Source organism: Apteryx rowi, unplaced genomic scaffold (genome assembly GCF_003343035.1).
Source record: "Apteryx rowi isolate R43461 unplaced genomic scaffold, aptRow1 scaffold_323, whole genome shotgun sequence".
NCBI classification, from domain to species: Eukaryota; Metazoa; Chordata; class Aves; order Apterygiformes; family Apterygidae; genus Apteryx; species Apteryx rowi.
Genome location: NW_020449675.1, coordinates 359071 through 368717, shown reverse-complemented (window position 1 = coordinate 368717; position 9647 = coordinate 359071). Strand labels below are relative to the sequence as shown.

At 54.1% G+C, this 9647-nt stretch overlaps 2 protein-coding genes across 5 annotated transcripts in view; one reads left to right on the top strand and one right to left on the bottom strand.

Moving 5' to 3' along the window:
- Positions 1-213: 213 nt before the first annotated feature.
- G6PC (glucose-6-phosphatase catalytic subunit) lies at positions 214-6056 on the top strand. Of its 4 annotated transcripts, XR_003254430.1 has the most exons (6): positions 344-599; positions 769-902; positions 1325-1433; positions 1622-1737; positions 1860-2648; positions 5901-6056. XR_003254430.1 is itself a non-coding variant. In XM_026071320.1 (5 exons), exons 1-5 carry the CDS (start codon positions 370-372, stop codon positions 2363-2365), a joined length of 1071 nt encoding a protein of 356 aa, XP_025927105.1. In that variant the 5' UTR covers positions 214-369; the 3' UTR covers positions 2366-2807. The 4 variants fall into 4 exon arrangements, 3 of the variants coding, with proteins under 3 accessions (XP_025927105.1, XP_025927104.1, XP_025927103.1); XM_026071320.1 differs by lacking the exon at positions 5901-6056 and having other exon boundaries at positions 214-599; positions 793-902; positions 1860-2807; XM_026071319.1 differs by lacking the exon at positions 5901-6056 and having other exon boundaries at positions 344-596; positions 793-902; positions 1860-2807.
- LOC112968694 (alanyl-tRNA editing protein Aarsd1-like) overlaps positions 3892-9647 on the bottom strand; it is a 10341-nt gene continuing 4585 nt past the window's right edge. Inside the window, exons 7-16 of the mRNA XM_026071186.1 lie at positions 9497-9644; positions 8913-8970; positions 8384-8540; positions 8180-8296; positions 7289-7419; positions 7045-7111; positions 6760-6851; positions 6064-6118; positions 5474-5568; positions 3892-5302 (exon numbers count right to left, since the gene is read on the bottom strand). Of these exons, the coding sequence (XP_025926971.1) occupies positions 5167-5302; positions 5474-5568; positions 6064-6118; positions 6760-6851; positions 7045-7111; positions 7289-7419; positions 8180-8296; positions 8384-8540; positions 8913-8970; positions 9497-9644 (1056 nt within the window). The 3' untranslated portion in view covers positions 3892-5166. The remainder of the gene's footprint in view (positions 5303-5473; positions 5569-6063; positions 6119-6759; positions 6852-7044; positions 7112-7288; positions 7420-8179; positions 8297-8383; positions 8541-8912; positions 8971-9496; positions 9645-9647) is intronic.

Genomic DNA, 9647 nt, shown 5'->3' with positions numbered 1-9647 from the left:
CCCGGCTCCAGCTGCAGCTGCTTCGCCCTCCCTGCACGGGAGCAAACGCTGGGGTGGGCTGGGAGCAGCGGGGCTGCTTTGGCGGCGCAGGGACRTGCGATCCGGCGGGGGCGGCGGAGGGTCAAGGGGGCTGCGGGACCCAGCGCCACGCGTTCCCCACCGGCTCCCCCGCGCCGTTTTCCCCTTTTACGTAAGTTGTTCCTGACATGTTTGTAACAACCCCCCAGTGATGCACCTTTGGCAAAAGTGGTTCTGGGTCCAAAGATCAGCGCAGGGACGAGTGACCTGCGGCGGCAAACAAGAGCTGCCGGATATAAAACGGCAGYGGCGACGCGGGGGCAGCCGGAGCAGGGCTGCGGGCAGCCGAGGATGGAGGCRGGCATGAACCTGCTGCACGACGCGGGCGTCCGGGCCACGCACCAGCTGCAGGTCCGCTTCCAGGGCTCCCAGGACTGGTTCCTCTTCGTCTCCTTCGTGGCCGACCTCCGCAACACCTTCTTCGTCCTCTTCCCGCTCTGGTTCCACTTCTGCCGGCCCGTGGGCATCCGGCTCCTCTGGGTGGCCGTCATCGGCGACTGGCTCAACCTCATCTTCAAGTGGTGAGTGGCCCCATCGCGGGGCCGGGGCAGCCGGCGCCTGCTCGACATCAGCCCCGCGCTGCTGCCGGCGCTGGTGGGATGCCCTGCGCCACTTGCTGCTGATGCCAGCAGCTGGCTGGGGTGCGCACCRCGTCCGCACCCGTGCCAGTGCCCGTGCCCACTCCGGCAGCCCCGGGTCCTGCCTTCCTTCCAGGCTGCTCTTCGGGGAGAGGCCATACTGGTGGGTGCACGAGACGGACTATTACCGCAACTCCTCGGCCCCGCAGATCCAGCAGTTCCCGCTCACCTGCGAGACCGGCCCCGGTAGGAGCCCCCGCAGGGCCGGCGGCGCGCAGGGACCTTGACCCGCGGCACAGCACCAGCGCCTGCCACGCAGCCCCCGGCCTCTCCTGCCCCGGCTGCCCTGGCTGCACTTTGGCCACAGTGCTCGGGGAGCTTTGCACGGGGCAGGGGGGGGCGGCGCGGGCTGCACTCGTGTGCCCTGCGTGCTCAACGCGTGCCGGCAAGGGCGGCCCTGTCCTCTGCCCCGTGGACGGGCTGGGGGCTGGCGGTCGCTCCCGAAGCCCTGGCCCTGCTGCACTGTACCATACTGTGCTGTGCTGCACCATGCTGTGCTGCACCCCCTGGCGACACAGTCCCCCAGGTCCTGGGCACCCCGGCACAGGGCAGCTCGTGGTTTCTGCTCCAAAGGGGGGGGTCTCACCCGGAGCTCTGCTCTTGTGCAGGGAGTCCCTCAGGCCATGCCATGGGCGCCGCCGGCGTGTACTACGTCATGGTGACTGCCCTGCTCTCCATCGCTGCCGGGGAGCAGCAGGCGAAGACGCTCAAGTACTGGTAAGCCATGCACCGAAATCACCTGTGCAGGGCAAAGGGTGCTCTGACAACCGAGGGCACAGTGGGGCCCAGAGCACATGCGTGTTATAGTGGGCACCAGGCAGGGAACCCCGGCTTGGCTGGCCCCGGTGCTGCCGCCGGCCCGTGAGCACTGGCCGCAGCGCTGACGCAGCCGTTGGGTTTTGCAGGGTTTTGTGGACGGTGCTTTGGACGGGCTTCTGGGCCGTGCAGGTCTGCGTCTGCCTGTCCCGCATCTTCATCGCTGCCCACTTCCCGCACCAGGTCATCACGGGGGTCATCTCAGGTGAGCGCGTCCCCAGCTGTGCCACTGTGCCATGCCATGCCACACCGCACCGTGCTGTGCCGCTTGTGCCGCGCCACCGGCTCCTGGGCGGGTGCTGACAGCCGTATCCCCTCTGCCGCCAGGCATGGCCGTGGCCGAGACCTTCCAGCACGTCCGCTCCATCTATAGCGCCAGCCTGCGCCGGTACCTGGCCGTCACCGCCTTCCTGCTGGGCTTCGCCCTGGGGCTGTACGCACTGCTGCGGGCGCTGGGGGTGGACCTGCTGTGGACGCTGGCCAAGGCGCAGCGGTGGTGCGCCCGCCCCGAGTGGGTCCACCTGGACACCACCCCCTTCGCCAGCCTGCTCAGGAACCTGGGGGCACTGTGCGGGCTGGGGCTGGCCCTGCACGCCCGCGCGCCTGCCCCTGCCACCCGCGGCCCCCCGCCGCTGCCCTTCCGCCTGGGCTGCGCCGCCGCCTCCCTCCTCGTCCTGCACCTCTTCGACGCCTTCAAGCCACCGGCCCACGCGCAGCTGCTCTTCTACCTCCTCTCCTTCTGCAAGAGCGCAGCCGTGCCCCTGGCCACTGTCGGCCTCGTCCCCTACTGCCTCTCACGGCTCCTGGCCCCCGGGGGCAAGAAGGACGTCTAGGGCGGGCGGCCCCGCAGGTAACACCACTGCTGCGCCGGGCAGGGGCGCCCCAACCGCTGCTTTCTGCCCCAAAATCCACTCGGACTGAACCCGCGGACGCTCCCCCCGGCGCACGCGGGGCCGCGGATGAGGCAGCTCCCCAGCAGAGGGGCACGTGCTGGCTTGGGGGGGGCAGCGTTTGGAGATGGAGCCCCAGCTTGCACAAGCTGGGCCAGCCCTGAGGCTCGACCGCCCCCACGGTCCTCCGCGTGCCACCACTCACTGCCATGCAACGTAGCACGGGGTATGCACATGCATGTTTTATATATATATATGTGTGTGTGTATGTGTATATATATATATATACATATACATATATAAAGTGTGTGTGTATATAGATACATATATACATATGGGTGTATCTGTACTCATGGCTATTTTATTAAAGCCAACAGTGTATTTAGTCTGTGAGTTGGGGTGTCCTGATGGCTGGCGAGCCGGGATGGGGGCTGATTGCCGGGAGCAGCATGCCACCCCACAAGGGCTGTGGCAGGGAGGCAGACGTCTCTGCCGGGGGCTGCGCATCTGTCCCCTGGCAGCGCTGGGGCAGCAGCGCCGGGTTCCCCAGCTCCTCCCTGCCTGTCACCCTCAGGTGCTGCTGGAGGGGACATGCTGGGGTGTCCATGGTGGTGCGGCTCTGCATTTGTTCCCCGAGTGTTTCCCCACTCACCCCCATGGTCCCGGCTGGCGAAGGGTTTTGCCCAGCAGGTGTTAGTGCTTGTTAGCTGCCAGGAGCCCCTGCGTTCTCTGGGAGCTCAGCAAATGCCTCCCAGGCTCTGGGCTGGTCCCTGTGTCACCACAGCCTGGAAAATGCAGCATGGAGGAAACAGAAAGCCCTGAAGCCTATGTGGAAGTGCGCAGATCTGTCCTGGCCCAAGTCCAGCCGTGCCATGCAGGGCAGGGAGCAAAGCTGCTTTAGCACAGGTTTTCCCGGGCTCCCAGGTGCGCTGTGTGCAGACGGAGGACACGCGCGTGTCCCATGCCATTAGGGCAGCGAGCGCAGCTTTGGGACCAGCCAGCTCCTCTGGGGCTGGGCTGAGCCGCAGTGACATGGAGCCAAACTCCTTGGGGCAGCCAGCTCGGCTCAGCCCGGCCCTGTCCTGCCTGCCCACAACAGGAGCTGCTGGCCAACAAACCCTTGACCTTTAGCCTAATCCTGCTGTTCACAAACAGCTCAATAACTGGCAAAGGAGATGTTTTGCTCTTTTCTGAATGACAGCTGCAAGCAGCTATGGGAGAAACGGTATGTGTGGTGGTTGTTGCTATCCTGTAGGTTTATGATAGAGGTTTCCTCCTCTTCCTTTAATTTCTGTTTATTACCAACACTTAGACTAAACCTGTCATGCCAGTTCTGTTGGGGGGGGGGGGGGAACCTACCTGCCATGTGCTTTTTCACACTGTGCCTCCATACCATCCCTTTTGTTTCTGCAGCCAAGCTTGTAACAGCTTCCAGGAATCATCCTGGCAGAAAAGGCAAACTGAAAAAACACTGTGGAGTAGTTTTTTTTATTAATCCCAAGGGCTTCTTCTGCATAGATGTTGCTTACTGTGTAGAAGAGTAAGAGTAACTATTGCAGAGGTGGGAGCAAAGCCACCACTTGGGAGTAGAGAATGGTACAGTAAGCTCAAGCTTATGGCAGCAGAAGTGAAGGAAATGTTTAGGCACACACCTACAAGAAATGCCCCATGTACAGCTGCCTGCAAAACAAAGCACTGGAAAGCTGCTTCTATCTGCATTTAATTGTCATGCACAGAGTTAGCACGTATGTGTTAATGTGGTTCTGCCAGGGCCACCTACAAATGAATGAAATTTGCAAGAATGTACTGCAGTAGGGCTTTAAGACGTAAGCATGAAGTCAGGGTTACCTGACAACTGCTTGCATCAGCTTCATAGCTGGGTCAATAGCTGGCTGCCGAAGGGAACTGTGGAGTCCAGAGGGCAGCAGGCTGCATATTAACCAGCAGTGAGGGGTGCTAGCAAAAGCATTAACACAAACATGTTCAGTCCTCCAGCATTTGCAGAGATTTCTAAGTAAACAGGAAAAAAAAGTCTGTTCAAAAAAACATGGTGACTTGTTACGTGCAGAACTGGTGCTACTTCCCTTCCTTGCTGACAGGTTTAGCTGCAGCATCTTGTCATCTTGCCTCCCAGTTTCATCTCTGAGGAAGTGACAATAGGCAGCCATAACAGGTGAACAGCTTAGTCTGGTCTTTTAAGGGGGATGTCTAGATTTCAGCAACCCTCTAATTCCTGCCATTCATTCCTTCTTCTCCCTACAAAATTTCAGCAGCAAAAGCTTGATTCGTTTTCTCTGCAGCTGTTGGTGAATATCATATTTAACCCTCTGCTTCTTCCCAGTATTCTGATTTTTTAAATGCATCCAGCTTATTATGAATAAATATGCTCATAAAGTAATTACTCCTCAGCAGCTTGTATGAAGTAAAAGCCACAGTGCACTGCAAACAGGAGGGACCCTCTCCTGGTTTGTAGGAAGCCCACCAAATGATTATATAGTGACTTCTTTTAATCACTTAAGAATATTACTACTCGTCTGGGGAAATGAAAGAAACCTTGCAGCATCATGGGCCAGAGAAAATAGTGGATGGCAGATCCCCCCCTCCCCAGCTTTCCATGACCACCATATCTGCTCACACAGAGCGTATGCCCAACAGCTGTTATTTTTATGTCTTCATTCTCCGGGAGGAAAGTTGGTGGAGATTACGCAGAGCAGGGAAGACAGCCGTACTTTGAGAATTGCTTCTTACACTTCAGGGCTTTGACGGCTGATGAATTCCTGGAGCAGAGCTTGCACTTCTCCTCGCTGACTCATCTTGGTTGCCTTGCCCTGAAAGCGGCCTCGCTTCCCAGCGCCTTTGCCTCCCAGCAGCTCTGCCACCCTGCAGTAACAACAGCGTATGCTTGATGCCCTCACTTGCAGAGAAGAGGGTGGCCTTCCCTAACCTGCTCCAGAGAGCAAACAAGGATCCATGCCCTAATTATACTGCTCAGCTGCTTGTTTGCTACATTAGAATTCTTACTAATTTTAAAGAAGTCACAGAACTTGTTACCTGGGACCTAAATTCTCAACTGCTTCAACAGGCCCAGCGAGAAGAAAGAGTCCTGCTTCTTTTTCATCTCCCACAGTCAGGAACAGCAGGGTTTCCTGTGGACAGAGACATGGGCCTTGCTCCAGACCAGCCAGTGTCCTCCTTGTCCGGAAGGAGGACAGAGACTCTGACAAGTCCCATCCAGACATGTAAACAAGTTACAGGCCAGTGCTTGCTACTGAGGCAGAGACTCAGTTTGAAGAAACTAAAAGGGAGTGGGGCTGGGGGCTTTTGAACCTGTTATGCTGAATCACATGTTATGGGGGACAGAACAGGGACTGGGGTATCCTAAATTAAAACAGCTGATGTGGTTCTGTACTGCTCTTCGGCAGACAGTCTTTTCTACAGTGCTCTGAATTTTCACTGTTGTATTTGTTGGCCGTTGAAGATTTCCTGCCTACTGAGGCTGCTGGGGTTGATAACCTTGTGTAACTTTTGGAAGGAAAGACCTCACGGCTGTTGTACAAACAGAAACCTGGCCAGCCCCTGCCTGTGCTACAACGTGGATGAAGAAGTTCCTGGTGTCAGGTTAGTCTTTATCAGTAACTCACCTCTGTCCCAATCTCATTAGCGATGATGTTCATAAATTCAGAGTCACCCTCTTTCCTGTATGGATAAAAAGTCACTTCAGGGAGAGGCAAAAATCCCATCTAGAGCCCCAAATATCAATCACAAACCAAAGACAGTGACTACCCAAGCTTGTTTTTTGTTAGTTTTCTATTTTGTTTGTTTTTCTTAAGAGTAAAATTTCCCACTGGCTTCTTCTGCCATCAGAGAAGTTGCAAGCTAAAATCTGTGCGAGCAGTCTATGCTCAGGCCTGGGGTTTCAGCCTCTTGTTGTTAGGAGGGAGATTAATTTTTTCTATATATCTAAATCCTTGTTGTACATTCCTATGGACATATTTGGAAATTACTTAAGTCTTTATTTTTAACAGATGGAGCTCTTCAGTTTTATTGGAAAATATCAAGGTTAGAGAAAGATCAGATAGACACAATTATTTCTTTGCTATAAAACCAACAGAATTCAGTGACTGAATTACTAACTTATTTCTTTAATTACACAACCTTCCTACACCGCAGGTAGCTTAATATTCTATTTACCTTGTTTATATTCTTCCCTGAGGAATATTTGACTTCTAAGCAATAATTGTCATAAACAAGCTTGAACAGGTGTCAGAGAGATGCAACTGCCATAAAACATGAAAGATACCATGGCCTCTTACTCTTTACTCTGAACTCCCCCATACCTGTGTAACACAAACAGCTCACTTTGAACAGGTTTGCTTTTGAAGTCCCGGGCTATCAAGACAGCAATGTCTCTAAGCAGGTTCAAGTTATTCTGGAAGAAAAGCAAATAAGCTGTATTGCAGATGGAGAAGTCAGTGTGAGGACTGAGCCGTGTTCCCAGAGATGGGAGCAGTTTTTGTAGTATTCAAAAAACTGATGCCTAAAATTCTGTTCTCAGTTGTCATGACTAACGCTCAGGCCAACAGGACCCAGCCATAATCTGCTTTTCTCAGCCATCCTCATACCTTCTGAAGCAGTTTCACAGAACTCTGCAACCTCTTCACAGCCTCTACGTGCTCACCTGGTCCATTTCTGAAACAACAGGGAGAATTTGGATTGCTACTCTGAAGGACAAAGAAAGGATTTATTAAAGGAGCAAAAGCAGATAATGTATCATTAGAAACATTGGGTAGATGTAGCCTTAGGCTCGTGCAATATTTGTCAGAAGGAACAACAAAGATGAAAGAAGGAAAGTGGAAAGGATATTACTTGAGCAGTGAGGTTAGAGCCTTCTCAGTGCTGTGACTTTGTTCGATTGACTTCAGCACTCTATTTCCTGCCAGGAAAACCAGGTTCGTTTTGTTCTTTTTCCCCTTTTCTGTGCCAAGGAGTTTAATAACCTTAAAAAGAAAAACACCCTGGTCAGAAAAGGAGAACAGTATTTTGCTTATACTCAGAGAGGTGGACAGTTCCTACTAGACTATGCCTTGTTGTGAATAGACTCTCTGCCAATGAAATTAAACTCATTAAAATCTGCTGTCAGGTGTACACAAAAAAAAAGACGGTGATAAGGTGGAATTAATTCAATTTGCTGGACGTAGGACAAATTGTCTCTGCTGGGATACAGACTCTGATTCCTCACGCAATAGCATCCAGGTATGGGATCTGAAAGGAAGACCCATTTGACCCACTACACTGTTTCCCCAAATGACTGAAAAGACAGAAGCACTTAAAGGCAGCTCTAGAACCTTATCTCTGTCTCCCTGCACAGAGGTTTTCTCAATCACAACAAATCCTCATGAAATGTCAGAGCTTTAAGCAAGGGAACAAATGGCTAGTAACGTGGCAACACACCATCATACTAGCACTGTACCTCACACCTTCCATAAAAACATCAGCAGTTCAGAAAATATCATTGCTACAGGCAAGAACCAAGTTCTGTTACAAAGAACCAAGGCAGCATGTTTCCAGGACTGACTGGACAGAGACTGCAGAGCTGTGTATGGCCCTGCTGAGCCTCACTCAGCACAGGGCTTCCTCCCCACCACTTTATCACCTAGGACAATTTCCGTCAGATGCTAGATCTCAGGGATTTTTGCTGTGCTAGATCTGAACATGTGCAGTCACGCTCCGGAACGTAACTCAGCTGCAGCCCCCTACCTGCAGGTCACTCAGGTTAGAGACATGAGTCCCACAGCACATGTTGGAGTCTATGCCTTCGATGCTTACAACTCGCACTGGCCCTGTGTGGTCATCTGGCAAACCTCGGCTTCTCACCTAGCAAAACGAGGAGCATGGCAAACAAGATGACATCCGTGCTGCAGTTATTTTGCTCCCACATCAATTCCCTCCCCCATTACTCACTGTTTCAACTTCAGGGTCATCTGCAGCCAGTTCCCTCACTGTCACGGGTACCCTCTCCCGGATTTTCTCATTCACGCTCCTCTCCAGGGCCTCTATTTGCTCTGCAGTCATTGAGGGGGTGTCCAGCTCAATGACACTTCGCTGGCGGCCCAGCTCCCTGCACAGATGAAGAACATCTGCCACTGTAGCTAAGAGCAGCTGGAAGAGCAGCCTCCCTCTGGGCGGCACCATGTGCCATGCAAGAGGAACTGTTGGGAATGTGGTGACTGAAACAAAACATACTTCCTTGCTCTCCCTGTACAAAGCGCCAGATGCATACTAAAAATTTGGAGAGGGAAAAGACAGAGCAAATACTTTGCACAGCTTCTCTCCAGTTCAGTCACTTCTTCCAGGCCCTCTGTGATCAAGTGGAATGTCCAAGAGTAAACTGCTCTATGGATTTATTGGTGTTCATCTCCTCATGGTGCAGCACAGTGGCACACACCAAACAAGCTAAGACTGGGGTTAAAAGGGGCCTTTCCCTGCTCACCATGAAGTTGTCTTGAATCCAAACATCAGATCTGCAATGGCAGTAATGAGATGCTGCCCTGGAAGAGAAGTGCAAGCAACAGCCTTGAGTTCCATTGGACGCAAGGAAAGAGATTTTCAGTCAAAGTATATTTTTACTGCTGACAATCTCCTAGACATTTGCAAACAAGCCCATGCATATGCTCAGAGCCATGGGGCTTATGCTACTGCTTAAAAGCAGACAGAAAAGCCAGCAAATGCCTCACGGGCCTTGGGCACCCGAGAGGGCCATGGCGCACTCTGAAGCCTTCAGAGCAGTCTGCGCATTTCCTTCCAAACCTGCTCAAAGTCAATTTGTTTACAAGCCAAGGAGGAGCTTGCCAGGGAGGTGCTGCCTTTCTGAGTGGTCCCAGGGCCAGGCTGTGTGTAGAGAGCTGTCAGGCTGCGCATCCCCAGCCCAAGTTGGGGGACAAGCAGGCACCGACTGGACCCCCCCAGGGCCCGGGGTGAGGCAAGGCCAGGCTGCCCCGGGTCCGGGCTTCGCGGTGCCGCCACCCCGCAACGGGGTGCTGGCGGCAGCCTCTCGGTCGGGCCGGGGGCCGGTACCTGAGTGCTGCTGCATGTGGTCGAAACGCCGCTCCCAGTCCAGCGAGAGCAGTACCTGGGCGCCCGGCTCCAGCGCCGTCCGCACGAAGTGCACGGCCTCGGCGCCGCGGCGGCTCACGCGCAGCACCGGCACGTCGCCGATGAGGCCGCG